The sequence below is a fragment of the Cryptococcus neoformans genome (assembly GCF_000091045.1).
Source record: "Cryptococcus neoformans var. neoformans JEC21 chromosome 6 sequence".
Classification (NCBI taxonomy): Eukaryota; Fungi; Basidiomycota; class Tremellomycetes; order Tremellales; family Cryptococcaceae; genus Cryptococcus; species Cryptococcus deneoformans.
This window is the reverse complement of record NC_006691.1, coordinates 1176301-1196300: the sequence shown is the minus strand read 5'-3', so window position 1 is coordinate 1196300 and position 20000 is coordinate 1176301. Positions and strand designations below refer to the sequence as shown.

The window sequence follows — 20000 nt, the reverse complement described above, 5'->3', positions numbered from 1 at the left end:
GAGCCCCCAACGCAGCATGGAATGGCGAGGAACGATTTGTAGATACACAAGTCGAGTACATTGCGTTATGTGGACTATGCCTCAAAATTTATCGTGTTGGAGACAGAGATGCTCTAAATAGGACATACAGGGGTAAACATACCCATAATTAGTTACCGATCTCGAAGATACCACTCGACAATATAATATTTATCTCTATCTGCGATGATGAGCGCTGCGACCTCCGCCATAGCAGACATCGAGACATCGGCAAGTTACGTAAGACGTCCGTTCGACTTCGACATGCGAGCTGTTGGGGGCTTGGGGCCTTGGCCCCTTGGGGCCCTTGGGGGTTGGTTTGGGGCCAGAACTTGTTGGGGGGCGGTAGTTGTCTATTACGTAAGCGATATGAGGAGACGGATGACTACGACCATGCTTCGTTCTTCCCAGCCACTTACCAGAAATCAGACGAGACTGCAGTCGCAACTTTCAAAACCACCTATTGATGGCCGAGACGAAACAGGAATTTTGAAAGCTTGGTGGGTTTCCCAAATACTGCTACTTACCATATCAAACTTAGATAGCTGACCTAATAGCCCCAAACTGTTATATTATATGCCACTGTAGTACCTGTGGGCTTCAAGGTGGAATACAACTGGAGAAGCGAACATGGCTAGGACACCGACCGCTTGACCATCTACATGAAATGGAGAATACCCTCCAAATCTTAATTTTTCACCCTCGTCGGTCACAGAGACCTCTCCTGTGGCTCCTCCGCTCCTAGCCTTTGCGGCAAAAGAGATAGATTTATCGGCCAAATTCAAGCTCCACAAAGGCCTAGTTCAGAATCACCACCTGCACATCCAACTATATGCGCAACGCCGCTTTTTCCTAGCGCGTCCCCTTCACGGCCATGTTCTCATGTAATTTCCCCCCCCAACGAGACTTTCCTTACTCCGATCGTCATCCAACGCCTACGCGAGATACCGTTGCTGTCGCAGTTGCCTCGGTGGGTTTTCGACATCATTTCAGGTCTAATTACGATCTCTATTCCCCTGCTATCGCGTATACACTCAAAGCCAAGCATGGCTTCTCTCATCGTGCCACCAGGGATATGATTCAATCAGCGAATGACCTACGTCTGCTAGCAGCCATGGACCGCAATAGGGAACATGAGGTTGCAAGCTCATCATCATCGGTCCCTCTCTCTCCGTTGCCACCCTTAGCATTCGTCAACTCCCTGTTAGCACATTTCGTGCCACGACAGAGTGGCCAGGGGCAAATCCATACATCATCACCCATCTTCATTGTGCAACTAGCGATTGCCACTATATTTGGTACGAGATCTCCCCCATGGAAGAGGGCTATCATCTCCCAGATGTGTGCCCATCCTGCAAGGGGCCTTTGAAGGACCGTGATGGAAAAGATACTTTCAACTGGTTCCCAATTCGAACTATCAAGGATGAGCTTGAGGACCTGTTGGCCATCACAGGAGTAGAAAGCTTAATGGCGAGCAGAAGGAATCAGAGCTGAAAAGACCTGATGCCTCGACTGTAACGGCAAATCGGGTTTTTAGCCACCAAAGCGATGGCTCGGAATGGGTCCGGTGGCAGCTGGATGACCCAACAGCTTTAGTCGCCAGGATAAACCTATCAGAGGATGGGGCCAACATTTCCAGTGACCTTAATGCCAAAAAAAGGTCGATGGGTGTTATCACGGGCCAGCTTGCCAACCTTCCGCTGGCGTTTCGCGGACGAACCAGCTGGCTCAGTGCTCTACAAATTCTTGCTCCCATTTGCTATAGAGTTGATGGCTGGCAGGACCTACGGCTTACGGATTAAAACCCCCAAGTATCCTGAAGGTGAGTTCATACAACGTGTACACATCACAAAGTTCGATTTTTTGACATCATAAAAACATACAGGTCGCCTAGTGTACATTGATCTGGGACTCGTATGCTGTGACCGACCCCTGGCTTGCGCTTTAACTGGAGCCCCTCATTATAAGGGCGATAGTTCTCCCTGCTTCCGGTGCTTGATCAGCAAAAAGGATCTCCTGGACAACTGTACCCATCCAACTCGCTCGTATGAGCTCCAAACAGCCTCTGTGAGGGGAAAGGTAGCCTCATATCTTGCCGGCTTGCGCCACCACGATGAAAACTCAACCCAAAACGTCTTCCATGTCGACCGTCGTTCCGGTGCCCGCACGAATATGGAGGTGAATGGGACCAAGAGCCTTTGGAAAAAGACGTTCCCAAACGGGGAGCATCTCTCTGTGCTTGATCTCTTTCCCTGGTTCAACAGAGCTGTGCGCACCGTCGTCGACTCCATGCACGCAGTTTTGGAAGGAGTTCTGAAGACGTACTGGTACAAGGTTTTGTGCCAAGGGATGTACAGTGGTGGGGAAAAAGGCTCGGTGAATGAGCTGGCCGATGTGGTGACCGGAGAATCCAAGGATGAAAACAGAGAAGTGGATCCAAATAACGAGCCCGAAAAATCGACCAAAAAAAGGAAAGAAAGGTCTCAAGATGTATCACCGAACCGCCAAAAAAAGCGTTCCCGAAAGGTTAAGTGGGCTTTCAAGAGCGGCAAACCAGTCTTGACTACCAAGGAAATTGACTGGTTTAAAGCTCGGATCCCGTTGGTATACAAGCCTACTTCCCTTGAAAACCTTTCTAGCGGCTTTGGAACCAAAGGCAACGGTAAGGTGAAGGCGAGCCAGTGGAGAGTTTTTGGGGAGATATATGGGCCTCTCATTGTGCCTTTCTTTTTCGAGTTCATAGAACCATCTTTGGGGGGCAGGACTGCGGAGGAAGGACTGAGAGGATTGCAAATGTCTTGAGAGGAATTGAGCTTGAGCGAACAGATGTACTGCATATATTCCCAATACTTTTGTTCGCGTACGTACCTTCGTTCTCTCCCTTTCTTTTGTCATCATGCTGGCATGAATGTTTAGTTGAAAGGCTCTATATCCCGCGTTACCTTGAAGCTTCTTTCTGAACAATTGGATTTGGCCAAACAAGGGCCAGGCAATTCCTGAGAGGATTCCGATAAAGAAACGAAAAAAAGATTTATAGAATTAGAGGAAAAGCCAATATAAAACCAAGCATGAGTGGTATGCCGAGGTGGCATACGAGCTATTCCACGAAGATGAGGGGCTCTCTTGGGTCTGGAGACAAGATCCAAAGGTCCCAGATTCCTACCGAAGCAAATGAAAATGGGAGAAAAAAAAATAAGCTGGCTTCGTGAATGATTTCCCGCTTCTGCACGTCTCCCAGGCAAACACTGACTCCCTTTCCCAGAATGAGGAGCAAAGTCACCAGGATGGACGGCATTATGGGTCCAACTGGTGCCGGCCTAGATAAGGCCGAAGATATCCTGCCCTCCAACTCGGACATGGTTGGAGCATGGCGTACGTCAATGGCTCAAAGACTTGCTTACAATGTCAAAAATCTAACGTCGAAGTTTTCTTGCAGAGAAGGTCCGTAAGCAGTGCCCATGGTACTTCTTATGGAAGTCTTTAAAACCAACAAAAAATCCTGTCGATGAGAGTGCCATAAACGCCCTCTCACGACCAGATACCACTTTACTTGACCGCAGTAAGTTACTGGAAGATGTTGGATGAGCGAGAAAATGGGAGCCTGGGACACGGAGGATTCGCAGAGAGGCCGTTTGTGGCGTGGATGTTGCGTGGCTGATTTTCACATATTCTATCAGATTCTATAATAGTTTCTTTCTTTTCTTTATGCATGCATAGACATCTCACAACAGAAGAGACGTTTCGTTTGCCGCTTGCATGTAATAAACTAATCAAATGAGCTCAGGGATTACCCAAAGACTAACTCCCAATCACCCTCCCTATCTCGAATCCAGTACCCAATTCACATAACCTCGATTTCAGAGGCAAGCGACGCCGTCAACCTCTGCCAGAAAGCTCCCAGCGAAGAGGGGATATGTTGCAGCAGGGAGGTCCATAAACCATCATAAGTGGTTGCCTTACCTTCTATTATTACGTATGGCGCGCAGAACATCAGTGTGCCACACTCTGTAATGCCGCTTGATTTTATTTTGATTTTACGTTGTGCCTAAGGGCAAGTCACGTGACTGACGCGATATTCGGTATGTGATATATTTCCCGACGCGTCAATGGGTGTGTCGGTGTCGAAATTACTTCGTCTTCGATCCTTGAACATCTCTTCCATCGTTCTTCGGGTCAGCCAACATGTCCACTCCAACCAGCAACAAGCGCGTCCGCTTACATTGGGATCCCGAGTCTTATCCTTCCTCTGAACGGCTCAAGGCGGAGCTGAACCACGACTACGCTCACAAAATTCCCTACCACCTCGTCTCTGCTCCCTTGACTCCCTCAACGTCCACCGTTGCCTGCTCCTCTTCTCCTCGACGTGCTCAACATTCTCTTTCATCTTCATCTCCTACGCGTAAATCCAATGCGTCTCTCACTGCACCACATCAGTTGAACCTCGACTTGGGCAAGACTTTTATTTTTGGTCGACACCATGTCCGAGACGCGTCCAGGCCCAAGCCCAGCATTACCATCGAGTCTGCCGTACCCCGCAAACTCAACCACCTCGTTGCTAATCCTTCAAACAATGTCGAGTCTATTATCCTCTCTCGAGAGGCTCACCACGCGTCACGCGTCCATGCGCTTGTTGAACTCATTTTGCCATTGTCGCAAACTAGGGAAAAAGTGATGCGTATCATTGCCATTGGTCAGAATGGTATGCGCGTGCGCCTTCCCCAGCAAGCCTTTACCGCTGGTCCCAAAAATAAGAGCACGAAGAAGGGCGTCAGACTTGTGCAAGGACAGAGGTATGATGTTCCTGTGCGCGCAGGGGACCAGGTTGAGCTCGATTTCTATGGTGACAAGGCGGTTATCGCTATGCTCGTAGACCGTGCCCAATCTCCTGAAAAGTCGCCTTTGAACCAAATTCTTTTCCCCTCCAGCCCTGTAAGCCGACCTGCGCTCTCAAGCTCTATGCCTCCTTCAAGTCCTCCCATTATTCGTGACGAGCTCGAAGACGAGGAAGACAAACCGCCCAGGCAAGCGGGGTCTGATGAAGAGGATGAGCATCCATTTGCCCAGCACTTGGCTTCTCCTTCACGATCTCCCTTGTTTGCTGCTCAGTCTTGTCTTGATATCGATGCTCAATCTGCTCGCTCTCGCGAGTCTTCACCCCTCTCACCCATTTCCAACCATTCTGCCTTGTCCGATGCTGAGCCAGAGCCAGAGGTGGAGGCTTCCTTCCGCGCATCTGCATTACCCGCCCGACCTTCTTCTCCTATCCACCCTTCATCCCCTTCATATGACCGCGACTCGGAACCTGATGATATCCAAGTCAAAACCGAACGTCTCGAAAACCTGCCCCTGTCCCGTTCACATTCTCGCAAGTCTACTCCTGCACGCGCTGGTTCAACTGCTGCAACTGCTGCACCTACTGTGCCGACCGCAGAAATAAAGGGACCTCCAGCGGATGTCGATCGACCAGCTGTCATTGCTTCCACTGTTGTGTTCTCCGGATCTTCTAAATTGAGTTTGCCAGACCTGGTCAAGCACATGCTCGAGGTAAGTTTGCCCACTTGATACACGTTGCACAAACAACTGATAGGGACGTATCCTAGGCTCAACCTCATCTGAAGGCTCACGGAGATGAAGACATGTGGGCCATCTGGGTCGGAGAGGAATTGGAATCAAATCCTATGTTTGGAAAAGTCGAGCGGCACGGCAAGGTTCGTACTGTCTGCCCTTTTCAGTCTAGTCGTACTACATTCAGGTACTAACTCTTGTCTATAGGATTCTGCCGGGCATCCACTTTTGCCTCATTACTTTTACAATCCTTCGGCTGATCCTGATACCCAACGAGCGAGCGATCTTGGCGGCTTGGTGAGGCCATTAAGGACTGCGGCGAGGGGCGGTCAGGCTATTGATTGGAGGCCTGTCGGTAGGAGAAAGAGGGTTTGGTAAGACGCTGTTCCTGCAAGAAGAAAGAACGGAAGGAAAGGGATATATGGCCATACATCGCGATAATGGGTTGTGATTAATGAAGGATACAATACGTACGAGTTACTCGAAGCTTGATGATGCTTGATTTTGGTGTTGGTAGATGAAATACAATTATATATACTAGGTTTCTATTGCGTTCTTTTTTGATGCTATAGCATGCATTAAGAAACTGTGATATCTATTATGGCACCATAGGAGAGTCGAAGAGTTTCTTGCAGGACAAGTTGTAGAACCGACCTACGTACCATGCCTTAATTACCACAGCGATGTAGCTCACAATATGTACCGGCCTTACTCTCAGTTATGCTCTGTTATTCTTCTCCGATCTCATACTTGGTGAACAGAGTATCATGCGTGCCTGTACTGATGGCTATACCCGGATGGAGACTCGAGTTGTGCGGGCATTCGTTGAAATTGCGGAGGCAAGCCACTGCTGCTGCTGCAGCGGTTGTTTACGCGTTTGTTACACGTCAGTCACTCACGCAGCTCACTTCCCTCCTGCTGTTGTTGGAGCTCGTCATGGTTGCAGTGCCAGTCAACGCCCATCTACAATTCTCATCTTCCTCTTAAAAGCACGACACAATTATGTCTTCCACACTTTCACAGTCTTTGAACTAATTGGGCCACGACGTACACTGACGACTTTAAAGAGAAAGGCCCCTCTTTGGGCCAAAATGATGATCCTTTCTCCTGAAGCTGCTAACAGATAAGAGGTAAGATGGACAGCTGGTAAAGACATCTCAAAAAGTATGGCCAATGCAATCATCGGAGTGTTTTGCATCACGGTCTTGCAGCAGCAACCTTCCTGCCCCGCTGCGCACTTATTCTCTCTCCCAGGTCCAGTATAAAAAAGACTGCCCGCCGGATTGCATTCTCATACCATCGCTCGGCTTGTACCAGCCACAGAATCCTCTTGGATTGGCGTATAATTGGGTCATTGCGTTTCTTCATGCTCTCTCGGAATCCCCGCAATACATCGTCGAGATTGTTTACTGGATCTACTCCTTTGAGTACTGACCTAATGACTGAATGACTTACCGTTTAGATGATCCACAATGACTTTGGCAAGTTCTACGGCATCTATGACCCCAGCACTAGCTCCCGCCCCGCAGAATGGCGGCATCCCATGAGCTGCATCACCCACTAGTACTACTCTTCCTTTACCCCCTACCGTGCTAGTGGCACTCCATAACGGGTACGTTTCCTTCTTTTCCCATCCTGGATCACGTTCCAACTGTCTCAGAAACTTCCCATGCACCGTAGGCTCCAGCTTTATTTCTTCACCCTTCATTCTAACCTGGGATGAAGGGTTGAGCCATTGTGAGGGGATGGTGAGTGCGACGTAAATACTAGGGAATGAAAGAGGCATCATGGTGGCAGAAAAGGATTCGCCGTATAACAAGTTCATGCCATTTGGGTCGTGAACCCATCTTCGCATGGCAGGCGAGGTTGTTCGAAGGTTTATGATCGTTTGGGGGAGCTTGCTGAAACCTCCCGGTAGTTTATCCTCAACCATTTGGGAATCAGAGTACAGGCAATGCCGAATGGCCGAGAACATCCCATCGGCACCTTTATCATGTAAGCGGTTAATCCAGAAGCCAGGCCTTGAAATAGAACAATGAGAGGCTTACCGACAATCAAATCAGGTCTTACCACCTCCTCCTTTTTCCCTTTCAGACAAACCTCGATCCCTCTTTCCATCCCAGGCTCACCTACAAGCGCCTCGATGTCCCACTCCACTTCCCCTGCTCCTTCTTTCAGAATACTAATCAAGTCGGCTCTCTCCACCATCCCCCATCCTCGAACATCGCGAACCATCCGATACACCATTTTACCGCTGTATGAAAGCACAGTCAAGCCGTCATGTAGAATGGGGATCTTTTGTCGAAGGACAAGAAGTTTAGTGCTGTGTGAAGGGATGAGCAGATCGTCTAGGGCTTTACGTGCGGCCTGTTACGTTGTGTACGTTGCCAATGTGAGTGGTTCTGGTAAGTAAGCTGAGAAAACATGACTGACCTTGGTCAAATGCATAGGAAATCCCATTCTCCCTCCCCATGTTTCCTCTTCACATATCTCATCCCATCAGCTCTCCACAGCCAGCCAACCTACCTAAGTGGACTTACGACTCCTTTTTTCGACAAGCCTTACGACCAACTTTCCTTCTTGGTATGCCTGACTTTGGCGAAGAGCATATGCAGCTGTCACTCCTGCAACTCCCGCACCGATGATTAGTATTTCTAAAGGTCTATCTTCTTTTTTGGATGTGGATGTCGAGGGATGGCCATTCATCATGAATGTTTCGTCAGGGACGAATGTATCTTTCCATTCAATTTCATAACACAGCGAAGTGGGAAGAAGGATAAAGGAGGTTGCCATATTATGGCAGACTGATAGGTCATCAATGTGAGTAGAAAGGAAGGTAAAGCTTTGCGTAGCAGCTGTATCGCTCATTCATGCATAATACGCTATTTCTATCGACAACCGCCCGATTCGTAAAGCTCAGTGACGTGAGTCAACTAACACTCTTCCATCCTCTTCCCCATATTCTCCATCTCACTCGCAATCTCCAATTATTATTCACTCATATCTTTCAAGCTTTGTGACGGTCACCTTTTTTCCAGGCTTTCTCAAATCATCCAAGTTCTCGGGAATCGAATTGACATCTTCTAAATCACTTCTATCTGACCATACGTTTAGCACCATTTTCTCGGCGTATGGTCAAAACAATTATTACAACGAATTTATCGTACTAGGGATATCATTCGAAGGGACCAATGGTCAAAGCTTTGGACGACAGATTCAATCCCCCCAGATTTGTCCACGAATGAGCAATCAAGGATATCAGAAGGCTACTGTCTGTCCGAAGGATTCATAGTGCGGAAAGTGGTACATATGGTAATCTGTGGACGGCAAGCAAAGACGCAATCATGATTGTTATTATTTCCAGCAATTGAATAGAATAATCGATCAGCCGGGTCAATGACTATCTCCGCATTGGACCAACGTTCCTTATGGCGCCCGTTGGATGGTGAGACGAGTAGTGACGGTATCGGTGTCGGCTCCCAGCTCGTCTGTGGTATGCATCAGCCGCAGATCTAAAAATCCATGGTTTTATAGCAAGCCTGAACGGTATTGCTCTGTTGTAAGCATACTTATTATTTTTTTGCCGAATTCCAGCGTTTTCATTTCGAATTTCAGCGTTTTCTTTTTATTCCACGCTACTTTAAAGGGCTGTTCTATCTGATCGTCGGTGATAGCCGTGCCTTGCGAAATCTTATCGCGTCGTGTCATTGTCACCTTCCCATCATTCTCCATCTTTCCAGTTCTTCAAGAATTACGATCATTTTGCGGCAAGGACAAGTGTTCCTAGAAATCCAGAACGCTATAGAAGGACAGCCTCTCAATGCGTTCAGAGAATTATAGAATGCATCTCATTGCGCTGTAAGAATTTATGCAACATGCGCTGACAAGATGTGAATTACACAAGCCATCGACCATGATGATGGCAGTGTTACTACTATTTGTCCATATAGGATCACCATCATTCGTCTTTCAACAACTGACTTGTAACTTTACTTTGTGCTCTCAATTTTTTCCCGTAAAACACTAGTAATATGGGAGCAGCGGATAGAAAGAGTGCTATACTCGCAACGAGAGTTGAAGCTTCAGGATAGCCAAGGTTCACATACTACGGCCACGATTTCCGTCAGCACATCGTAGGTTCAACATATCTATTTAGAAAGCACGCACCAATTGATGAGCAAAAAGCGGGAAGATACCTGAGGCCATGTTTCGACAAAAGCTCTGAGCAGCCTGAGCTGATGAAGAATATATCTCGTACGCATCTGCCAAGTATGTGCTTTTCGCCATCCAACTTCCGTCAGCACAAAGCGTCCCTAAAAATGCACAAATAAAAGCCAAAACTCACAAAACACCGCTGTACATCGCAAACACTCCCCAATTCATGAACACTAACGCCACGCCAGGAACTGCCCAATGCACGACACCTGCCTGTCCTGTCCATGCGTATACGTACAGCGCAAAAGGAAACAGAAGACCGCCGTATGCCGCCCAGTAGAGACGGACTTCGGGAGGTGCTTTGCCGTTGTGTTTGGCGCAGGAGCGGCGATAGAGGTATTCTTGATGGTTCTGCGAGATCAAACCAAGGACAGCTCCAATGGCCATGGACCTAAGAGTATAATGTCAGTGCGCGGATAATGCGAAAACTAGCGGAATATTATACTTACGCTTGAAAACTGCCAGCTTGGGCGGCGTTGAATCCGTAAGACTCAAAGACCAGGAGAATAGAACTCTGACTCAAGAAAATACATGCCCAAGCAAAACCGATCCAGGCAGAAAGGGCAGAGACGATGGGCTCTGTCACCAAATACTCTGCCACACCGTTAGCACTGTTCCTACAATCTCTATAGTCTCAAAGTCCGACGGATCAATACTCACGCAAAGGCCTGATGAGAGACACTTTAATTAAAGTAAGCATATCCGTCTTCTCCAAGTCAGCTGCAGCGATGTGCTTGATGCCCGTCTCTTTCGTCATCTTCTTCGCACGCCAAGATAATAGAACATCGGCTCGTGTCTCACGCATGAAAAAGATGTTGAAGATGATGGAAGCGGTGGCAATAATAGCTTGGACCTGAATATCATTCGTTAGTGAGCTAAAAAGGCCAGGGATGAGAAGAATTGAAAGCATGGACTTAGACTTACCCCGTATGCCCATTGAAGAGAAAGTCCCTGCCCTGACCATCCGATAAAGCACACGCCAAGACCCTAGTCTGATGTTAGTAAACCTAGGAGACGAAATCTCATTGCACAACTAACCTGCCCGCAAAAGATTGATAGAGTAAAGAGGGACATGGGGAACCCTCGGTCGGTTGGGGAAAACAAGTCTGCGACAGTACCGCCTACCATAGAATTGGACACAGACATCCCAATACCTTGCTACAGTGGTTTATATCAGCATACACGTACATTTATTGCTAGCGCGGAAAGATGAAGTAGAACGCACGAAAAACCGTGATACAAGGAAACCGCCAACGTTCTTGTTGTTCCATATTTGAGGCACAAAGAGCACCGCCGTGCTGCAGCACAAGTAAGTAAAAGCTGAACCGATTCAGAAAGATACTGAACTCACATGACGGATGTGACTTGGTACACCATATTTCGACCAAGCTACACGTCCTGTAAATCTTTACGCCAGGCTCTGGGAGAGAAATTTGAACTTACACTTTCACTTAATGGTGCCAATATTAAAGGAGCAACAGCAAGTGCAATCATCGGTAATGTGATCGACAGGACCCAGACCTCTCTTGATATTTCGTAGTATGGCACACCCCAAGTGCCGAGGACAGCGCAGGAGGCAAGGTTGGAAGCAGCGATGAAACCAGCAATATTCGCAGCAGTGAGAATGATGTATTTTCTTGGAGAGGAGTAGTTGACTGGATTCTGACCAGGACAAATAGTATTAGTCAATGAGTATAAATGCCATGCAGCTTGATCGATACTTACATCAGGATCGTTGGGTAACCAATCAATAACCACTACTTCTTCATGCCCTTTCTCTCCTCCCATATCTAGCCTCTTTCTAGCCTCCATGACACTCTCACTCCCACAATTCGTGGCAACGCCATGTAATGACACATGTCTTCTAAGCTCATTTTGAAGTTCTGCCGTCTGCCCACTTGTGCGTCTTGACAAAGAATTGGAGTGGGCACGCGAACGTCTATCTGTTGCAGATCTGTATAAAGGTACGAGACGATTTGAGACGGTTGATTGTGGTGTGGAGGGGCTCGATGGTTGGGACGATGGTGATGATTGCTCTTTTTCGAAATCCGGAGTCATTTTCGACCCCGTCTTAAGAGGATCGGCTAGTTCCATCGGTGTATTGGCGGCAGTTGAGCCTTCTGAGCTGTGGATAGTAATGCTAGATGATGTCTTCTGAGACATATTATTGGCAGTGGAAGGAGGTGGTGAAAGCGTTGTAGACGAAGAGACGAGTTCTTCAGCTGGAGCTGGTGAATAGTTCTTGAGCCGGTACAATACTACGACGGAAGAATGGCCCGGTATTGAATGGCGTGCGATCCCCGAGTTCCGAATTGATTTCGTCGATCTATAGTTCTTTCTTCGGAGGGCTGGGGGAATAGAACCGGATGTATATGCTCATGTACCTGGACTGGAGGTATACTGTCTTTGTAGGAATGATAGCTTGTGCATGTAAAATCTGCAATCGGCGCAAGATACAAATCTGATTCCAGCGAAAATGAACGAGCTCGCTAGTAACTCTGCCTTATTCTCGGCAGTCGGTAAAATCGAGCCCAAATTTGGCCGTCTTCTCAAAAATAAGGAAGGATTCCTTTCGGCTATGTCCGAGGCTCTCATCTCGGCTTCGGCAAAGCGGCATGCTCCTATCGCCAATTATGCATTCTCGACCCGACAACAGCCTGAGTGGCTGTTCAGATTGATCTCGCTGCAAATTAGTTTGAACAGGGTGTATGCGTGCATGATACATGAGATCATGAGAAGACTCGATGTTATAAGCCCAATGTATCTTGTCAGATCAATTGAGGCTATGCTACGGCCAATCTGGATCTACCAAATCTAACACATGCAGGTCCCATGTTTATTTAGTTGTCACGTAGGTCTGTATGTAGAAAACGCATAGTTCTCGTCATTTCTTCTCATCATTGCTTCATACCGTACGTGTTCTGTTGTCGGTGAAAGATCATTTCCCACTTGAGGTCTCAATGCTCAAAGGGCGAAGAAGTCGAAAACCAAGGTATAATGCATAGGGTTATCCAAAAAGAGCCCTTCAAATTAATATCTTCACATCTTAACAAGCATCTGCTTATGTCACAGTCACATTCAACTTGATGCCCATACAAGCCATCTCGGCACAGAGCTATGAGATGAAAATCAGCCATTGCAAGAATAATGATGATCAAATATATAGAGATACTCACGTATCGGAAGACGTCTGACATCAGCAAGAACAAGAAAAGAAGACGGTAAGCGACCGCTTCTTGCGCCATTAGATTTAGATTGTCACTTACAAGGAACAGGGACAACATCCATCCTTCCCTTCTTCTCTCCACCGCGCATGACAACACCAACACCGTTCTCTTTGCTCATCTCCTCCGCATGCTCATGCTTATGCCCATCACAGATCCTACAGTATTCCTGCATACCCTGAGCGCCACCGACTTCTTCGAAACCGAGCGATACGAGTGAACCACAGTTCCTGCAGACCCAAGCGGTAGAGTAGTCGGAACAGTTCATGAGTCGGTCTTGCAACAAGAAGGAAGTACCGTGCGCGATAAGAGCATCTCGTTCCATTTCACCGAATCGGATACCACCAGCACGTTTTCGGCCCTGCAAAAAAGTTCTTCAGTCAGTAACTGACTATATCAAAAAGTATGCGGGACGACGAGAACTTGCCTTGACAGGTTGTCTGGTCAGAGGATCAACTGGACCAGTCGTTCTGACCTGGAACTTGTCGTTCACCATGTGCCTCAAACGCTGGTAGTAGACAAGACCAAGGTAGATGTCCGCATGGAATTCTTCACCAGTGATACCAGAGTACATGGGCTCGTTACCGTAGTAATTGTAACCAGCAGCTCGGAGCTGCTCGCCAAAGTAGTCAACAGGTCGGTCCTTGTCAGAGAACCTGATATTCCGTCAGCCCTTTTGCAATATGAAAGAGAAAAAGGACTGGGGACTTACTTGAAAGGAGTAGCGTCCTGGGCAAGACCGTGCAAAGCTCCCGCCTTACCAGCCATACTCTCGACAAACATCCCGATAGTCATTCGCGAGGGGAAAGCGTGAGGGTTGATAATAACATCCGGCTGCATACCGCTCTCGCTAAAAGGCATATCGATCGCAGGGAACTTTTGGGAACATACACCTTTTTGACCGTGTCGGGAAGAGAACTTGTCACCGATGACGGGAGAACGGGGGATACGGAGTTTGATGTGGATCTTCTGGAGCTCGGCATCACCAGCATCGGAACCGAGGACACGAACTTCGTCGATGAAGGCGGTTTCGTCACCCTTGTACTTGTGGAACTTGGTTCGACCGGTGGTGTCGTCAATGTAGGCACACAGAGGATCACCAGCCTTGACCCTGGTACCAATGATGGGCAAACCGTCCTGACTGATAATGTTCCTCGCGTCGTGGTCCTCCTTGACATCCCTACCGAGACCAAAGTGCAAAGTAGGCTTGGCGCTTCGACTCGCTCCGGGCACACCCTTTAGGTCAAAGATATCGGCCTTGTAGACTGTACCGTAACCGAAACCTCGCTCGTGGGCAGACTTGTTCAAGATCATCGCGTCTTCCATATCATAACCAGTGTAAGAAATGACAGCAACTATGGCGTTGGTACCGTTGGGGAAGTTATCGAAACCGTATTGGTTGTGAAGATCGGGACGAACAACAGGTGTCTGACCAGACTGGAGTCGGTACATCTTGTTGTCGGTACGCTTGCTGATAGCTGTTGAAGGAGTACCCATCGACTGTTTACCCATTTGGCACTATTTATGTATTAGCATTGTTTTCTGTCAAGAATGACACCGTTGGTGACCTACTTGGTACATGTTTCGGGGACTCTGGTTAAAGTCAGAGAAGGGAGTCATGTTGGCAATAACTGACAACATGCTGGTAGGATCCAGCTCCACGTGAGAGGAGACACCCTTTTCGATCTCTTCCTTGGTAATCGCCACATCCATGTACACCTGCTCAAACGAGCCCAAGTGGTCAAGCTTGCCATTCTCAAGGTACGTCACAGGGCGCATCATTCGACTCCTGCTGGCGAAGAGATAAAGGCCGGGGTACTGTCCACCCTTCGTAACGGGAACGTAACCGATTTCGAGATCAAGAGGCACCTTGGAGTCTGCCTCAGTTTTGAGCTTTCGAAGCCTATTGGCGAGCTGTTTGGCCTTCATTGGGGAAGCGTAACCGATAACTTTACCATCAAGCTGGATGCAAACCATGCGACGACCGTCGATAGAAGAGGCGAACACTTGGGTCATGCCTTGGGCCGAAAGGAGAGCGGGGATGTGTGAAACGTCAAGGGATGAAGTGACGATTTGACAGGTGTGCGACAAGTGGTTCAAAAGACCACATGGAGAACCGTCGGGGGTGTGTACAGGACACAGGAAACCTATTGACAATCAGTTGAAAACATTCTACAAGAATCTTGACGAGAACGACTCACCCCACGATTCGGGCATCAACTTTCGCACAGTGGTCGTCTTCAATTCAGCAAAGAAAGCACCTCGGTGTATACACCTAAAGTGACTGAGGTATCGGTAAAAGTTGAGTTTTTCGGCGACAATGGTGAAACCAGATGTTTGTTGCAAGTCAAGACCGGTGGGTGAGACAAGGTTACCGGTAGCGAGGAAGTATGACAGCTTGGAACCGATATCCCAATTCGTTTTTGACAGTACGCTGGTAAAGTACTTGGGATCCATGAAACTTCTCGCCTTACCGTCTCTCAGGTCGAGTTGGATTTGTGACTTGACGGCGTTGAGGCAGTCATCAAATCGCTCCTTGATAATCATACCGTAGAGGAAACCAGGAAGGAGAACTTCGTGGTGCTGAGGAGAATCAGGGTTGTCGGGGCAAGTGGCACCAGAAACCTGAGAGTAAAGCTTTCTAAGCATGAAAAGGAGCATCCTGAACTTGTCCCTAGGAGCAGGCAAGTGCACCAGCACAACCTTTCGCAAAAGGTAGCCACCAACCTGGACGTTACTCCAGTCATCGGGAACATTGAGCACAACCCTAAACTTTTCTCCCAAGTAGTCCAAACATTGAGCACCAGTGTGTAAACCCCACGACTTTTGGCCTCGCAACAACAACTCCACACGGTCGGTCAAGAAGGTATTGTCGTACTCGCCCTGGATAAGACCCTCAAAGATCTCCTTGTCACTCGCATCGACGAGAGCCTTGAGGATGAGCATAAGAGGAATCATGTACTCGACCTTACGCCACGCAAAACGCAGGGTAGCACCACCGTTGGACAAGTAATGAATAGTGTTGGTACAAGCGGTTTCGTCTGGTCGGACACATCGAATCTGACAGCCGTAGGGAGTGTAGGAAGCACCACGCTTGGCGAATGAAGGTCGGTAGAGATTGATAGGGTTGTGTCGCCGGGGAACAACGAGATATCGGATAATCTTCTCATTACCGTTGACGATAAAGTAACCACCGAAAGAGGTAGACTCTTCGCTGTGTTTGATGAGTTCGGTGGCAGGAAGGCCTTGAAGGTTACATCTTATTGACTGCCGAGGTTGTTAAGAGCAATTCGAGGCATACTTGTACAAGCCAATACTTACTCGAACCATAACAGGCAACAAACCGCACTCCTTGATCTCCTCAAACTCCTTCCTGTTTCCGTCCTCGTCAGTGACTGTCCACTTGATGTTGACTGTCAATTTTGAACGGTAGGTAGCAAGACGCTCCCGGGCCTGTAAGGAGCGTCAGCGGTAAACTAAAGGAAGTGCCATGGAATACGTGCCTCGGTAGGGAAGACCCTTCGCTCAACGGCAAGCTTGTCCTTTTCGGGAACAAGGGGCTTACTAAGGGCGACCCGGTCGATTCGGTCTGATCAGATGGGCATTAGCAAGGCCTTGGGCAATGCAGACGCCCGACATACAGCTCAATTTTGTGCCCAAACCGCCTTCGCTTCCCTTGCCATCGAAAACAACCTTCTCTCCGATGTCCTCCACGCCCATCTGCAGCAGACCCTTTGCACCTGGGTTCCCTTCATCTTCTATCAATGCGTTGAAACTCTTGATGTGGGGAGCGACGAGCTCGTCGAGGGCAGGAACATCTGAGGCGTTGACGGGCGGATGTCTGAACTGCCTCTCTCTGGTGAGAGTATGGAACGTGGTGTTGTCCGGGCTGGTGGACGAGGATGCCTGCGAGGGGGCGAGGGGGTCGAAAGCAGCGACCATGGCGGGGGGCGGGGGAATGCTTTTGTGGGGATTTCAAACAACTCGGGCAAGCTCAGGAATACAGCCGCCGTCGACATTTTTGTCAGCCTGATAATTGCGAAGTGGAGGCAGATTCGTCAGCCTGATCATTTGATCCCGCACTTCCTCCACTTCCACACCAGGTTTCCTTTGTTACTGACGGAGCGTAGCAGAAATGACGGCCAGTACATACTAAAGGCTAGCGAGAAAAGGGTCAGGCTGCGAGAGTACCCAATGGTCGAGGACAGAAGCGTTTGTCAACCTTCTTCATGTCACACAACAACGTTGTCGCAAAAAAGTGCTTCTGAACCAGTTGCCTTTCTCGATAAGTGACATCGGTCGATTGTTGCCATCCCACCTATCGCGAATCATCACAGATATACATGTGATAGAGTTCAATTCTATACAGTCAGTACCCAAGACAGGCATAGTTCCTCCAGTCACCAGCCAAACAAACAGCCACGGTGGCAGAAACCATATCGTGCTACCGGTAGTGATTACTGTCTGTACCGTAGTCGTACTGTAATAATATGGATGATCATGTGCTGGTATTGTCTTTGGTCGGCGTGAGTACATTTGACTATCAGCAATGATATGCCAGATTGATTCAGTGATGTAACCACACGTCGGGTCGTACGCCTGAACGTCGTCTTCAAACATGGTACAGCTCTCCATCATCCCGTTCAATACCCACATCACCTAATATCCCATCCTTCCCCTCCTCAACACACCGTCTCACTTTCCAGGCTCTATGCCGCCTTCTCCAATAACGGCAACGTTCTCGGATCAAATCACTATTGCCATGCCAAGGGAAGGTGATAAACCTTGGGGTTCAGCACGAGCTTGGGATAGGCAGTCGATCCTGCTAGACAGTTCGACGGGATCCGGGACGCCCAAGAGCGTTTTGAAAGTACCAGTCGCTGCTTTGATGAAGCCGGTGCAACAAACCGTCCAGGAGATGGATGAGAAAAAGTGATTGACTGATTTGCTTTGCTTGGTCTTCTGGCTACATTTGTGATTGTACAGTGCAAGAAGGTTTCAAATAAAATAACGCAATGTTAGATAAAACAACCAAATATACATACTCTAGCGCATACAACAAATGTCGTTATGTTTAGATTCTTAGGCCGTCGTGGCTGCACCAGCAGCCACAGGCGGAGGCATGTCCAATCTGTCCTTCTCAGCCTTCTTCGCCTGCTCAGTCTTCTCATCCACAACGGCCTTCTCCTTGCCCTTCTCGTTACCAGCAGACTTGGCCTTCTTCTTCTTCTTAAGAAGAAGAGCTACAGAAATGCGTCAGAACTGAACGGGTACACTTGAACACAGAAGGTGGATATTTACCTGCAGAAACGGCCGACCTCACATTGTCATTAATTTCGCGGCTCTCTTCCAAAAACTTGTTATCCTCAAACTTGTGCTTCTTCCTTGCCAATTCGGCCAAATCAACGTCCTCAATCTTTCGCTTGGAGCCGTCTTCTGAAGATTCGGCTGCGTTGATACCGAGTTTACGCTCAAGAGCCTCCAGCTTGGCTTTCTCGGCCGCTTGAGCTTGAGCTCGAAGAGCGGGTTCAGATTCAAGAAGCTCAGCTTGTCTGTTACCAAAAGTCAAACCATGATACCTCTCACTTGACCATGCAGCAAGGCTTACCTCTGAGCTTCTTTAATAGTGCCCAATCTTCTACCAGACAAATCTCGGCAAGAATCGACATTGGTAGCCTTTCCCGAGCTCATCCTACCACCGGCCGCTCGCAATTGTGACCCAAAACCACCTTTACCACCGAGCATCCTTGGAATCACATGAAGAGTAATCGGGTGACTCGGGGCATTTTCGTGGATGAGGTCTGAAAGAGGAGTAGAAAGGGAAAGAGGACCAGAGCTTGCAGTGCGCAGGTAAGAAGACGAGGCGAGTGTCGGTGGGACGGGAAGAGAAGAGATGAGGGTGGTTGAGGGGAGTTGGAGTTGAAGGGAGCTGAGAGGCGAAGGGAAATTGAGGAAGACTGTCTGGATAGCCATTTTGTGTATGTATATCGTGGTTTGAGTAAAGGAAGGTGGAAAGTACAAAACACATGCTATGGAAAGAGAAGGTGGGTGGCGAGCAGTCGGGGATACGGGATTATGTAAGCGTGGCACTTGATACGTGTAGCGGTGCGTGGCCTTGCGCGCGGTATCTGCAACAGCAATCACGACCCATTTCGTTAATCTTAATTTGATCTCGCAACTCTGTTTTCACACGATACAAAATGGAAGTCAACAAGGAGGAGGCTCTTAGGGCCCTCTCCATAGCCCAGAAGCACCGTTCCGCTTCAAACTTGCCTTCGGCACTCAAGTTTGCCCGCAAAAGCGTTGCTTTATTTTCGACCCCCGAAGGAGAGGCAATGATCACTATCATCGAACGAGAGATCGAGTCGGGCGGGTCAGCCTCGGGATCTGGAGCTTCTAGTGGGACATCGACTGCTAACGGTAATACACCGTCTTCAAAGGGGAAGGCGAGCGGTATCGAGGAGCATGTTACTTCAGCATACTCCAGGCACGGGACAAAGACCGAAGCGGATGATGGAAAGTCCAAGAAGAGGGAATACACTACCAAGCAGCTGGAAGTGGTGAAGAGAGTCAAAGCGTGCAAACATCATCAGTACTATGAGATTTTATCCGGTGAGTCTTAATGGCCAACGACCGTCAAAGCGCTTTGTTGACATTCGTAACTAGTGGAGAAAACTTGTACTGAAAACGATGTAAAGAAAGCTTATAAGAAGGTAAGACATGGTCGGTAGCCAAAAAAAAGGGTCAACTGACAGTCATTAGCTTGCGCTGGCTCTGCATCCCGATAAAAAGTATGTAGGACGATTCTCGATAAGCGTTTTTCAGATCGCTAACGGCTTTGTAGCGGTGCTCCTGGTGCGGATGAAGCTTTCAAGAGTATGTCTAATTATTCGATAAGACTGTATTTGTAACTCACGCATAACGTAGTGGTATCCAAGGCCTTTCAAGTCCTTTCCGACTCCAACCTCAGAGCTGCGT

At 48.3% G+C, this 20000-nt stretch overlaps 7 protein-coding genes across 7 annotated transcripts in view; 3 read left to right on the top strand and 4 right to left on the bottom strand.

Annotated features, from left to right (window-relative positions):
- Positions 1 to 455: 455 nt before the first annotated feature.
- CNF04120 (expressed protein) lies at positions 456 to 3723 on the top strand. Its single transcript, XM_571686.1, has 5 exons — positions 456 to 518; positions 607 to 1840; positions 1904 to 3223; positions 3281 to 3390; positions 3455 to 3723. The coding sequence occupies exons 2-3, from the start codon at positions 1639 to 1641 to the stop codon at positions 2818 to 2820; spliced, it is 1119 nt and encodes a 372-aa protein (XP_571686.1). The 5' UTR covers positions 456 to 518; positions 607 to 1638; the 3' UTR covers positions 2821 to 3223; positions 3281 to 3390; positions 3455 to 3723.
- A 432-nt stretch (positions 3724 to 4155) lies between these two features.
- CNF04110 (expressed protein) lies at positions 4156 to 6187 on the top strand. The gene is made up of 3 exons (XM_571382.2): positions 4156 to 5562; positions 5619 to 5726; positions 5791 to 6187. Exons 1-3 carry the CDS (start codon positions 4201 to 4203, stop codon positions 5959 to 5961), a joined length of 1641 nt encoding a protein of 546 aa, XP_571382.1. The 5' UTR covers positions 4156 to 4200; the 3' UTR covers positions 5962 to 6187.
- Positions 6188 to 6768: 581 nt separating this feature from the next.
- Positions 6769 to 8246, bottom strand: CNF04100 (conserved hypothetical protein). Its single transcript, XM_024657447.1, has 5 exons — positions 8124 to 8246; positions 8017 to 8063; positions 7632 to 7950; positions 7039 to 7569; positions 6769 to 6998 (listed from the first exon to the last, which is right to left on the bottom strand). Exons 2-5 carry the CDS (start codon positions 8041 to 8043, stop codon positions 6781 to 6783), a joined length of 1095 nt encoding a protein of 364 aa, XP_024513153.1. The 5' UTR covers positions 8044 to 8063; positions 8124 to 8246; the 3' UTR covers positions 6769 to 6780.
- Positions 8247 to 9439: 1193 nt separating this feature from the next.
- On the bottom strand, positions 9440 to 12230 carry CNF04090 (MSF transporter, putative). The gene is made up of 11 exons (XM_571381.2): positions 11524 to 12230; positions 11242 to 11460; positions 11150 to 11187; positions 11024 to 11096; positions 10837 to 10956; positions 10723 to 10785; positions 10459 to 10651; positions 10248 to 10392; positions 9929 to 10189; positions 9751 to 9859; positions 9440 to 9688 (listed from the first exon to the last, which is right to left on the bottom strand). The coding sequence occupies exons 1-11, from the start codon at positions 11959 to 11961 to the stop codon at positions 9542 to 9544; spliced, it is 1806 nt and encodes a 601-aa protein (XP_571381.1). The 5' UTR covers positions 11962 to 12230; the 3' UTR covers positions 9440 to 9541.
- A 548-nt stretch (positions 12231 to 12778) lies between these two features.
- CNF04080 (DNA-directed RNA polymerase i polypeptide 2, putative) lies at positions 12779 to 16997 on the bottom strand. Its single transcript, XM_571380.2, has 10 exons — positions 16664 to 16997; positions 16526 to 16611; positions 16344 to 16475; positions 15224 to 16289; positions 14595 to 15169; positions 13735 to 14540; positions 13450 to 13678; positions 13065 to 13383; positions 12975 to 12988; positions 12779 to 12913 (listed from the first exon to the last, which is right to left on the bottom strand). The coding sequence occupies exons 1-10, from the start codon at positions 16962 to 16964 to the stop codon at positions 12860 to 12862; spliced, it is 3582 nt and encodes a 1193-aa protein (XP_571380.1). The 5' UTR covers positions 16965 to 16997; the 3' UTR covers positions 12779 to 12859.
- A 986-nt stretch (positions 16998 to 17983) lies between these two features.
- CNF04070 (conserved hypothetical protein) lies at positions 17984 to 19022 on the bottom strand. The gene is made up of 3 exons (XM_571684.2): positions 18631 to 19022; positions 18324 to 18574; positions 17984 to 18265 (listed from the first exon to the last, which is right to left on the bottom strand). Exons 1-3 carry the CDS (start codon positions 18993 to 18995, stop codon positions 18105 to 18107), a joined length of 777 nt encoding a protein of 258 aa, XP_571684.1. The 5' UTR covers positions 18996 to 19022; the 3' UTR covers positions 17984 to 18104.
- Positions 19023 to 19183: 161 nt separating this feature from the next.
- CNF04060 (endoplasmic reticulum protein, putative) overlaps positions 19184 to 20000 on the top strand; it is a 1781-nt gene continuing 964 nt past the window's right edge. The window contains exons 1-5 of the mRNA XM_571379.2: positions 19184 to 19634; positions 19689 to 19735; positions 19785 to 19813; positions 19867 to 19898; positions 19950 to 20000. The exon at positions 19950 to 20000 is cut by the window's right edge and continues 201 nt beyond it. Coding sequence (XP_571379.1) covers positions 19223 to 19634; positions 19689 to 19735; positions 19785 to 19813; positions 19867 to 19898; positions 19950 to 20000 — 571 coding nt within the window. The 5' untranslated portion in view covers positions 19184 to 19222. The remainder of the gene's footprint in view (positions 19635 to 19688; positions 19736 to 19784; positions 19814 to 19866; positions 19899 to 19949) is intronic.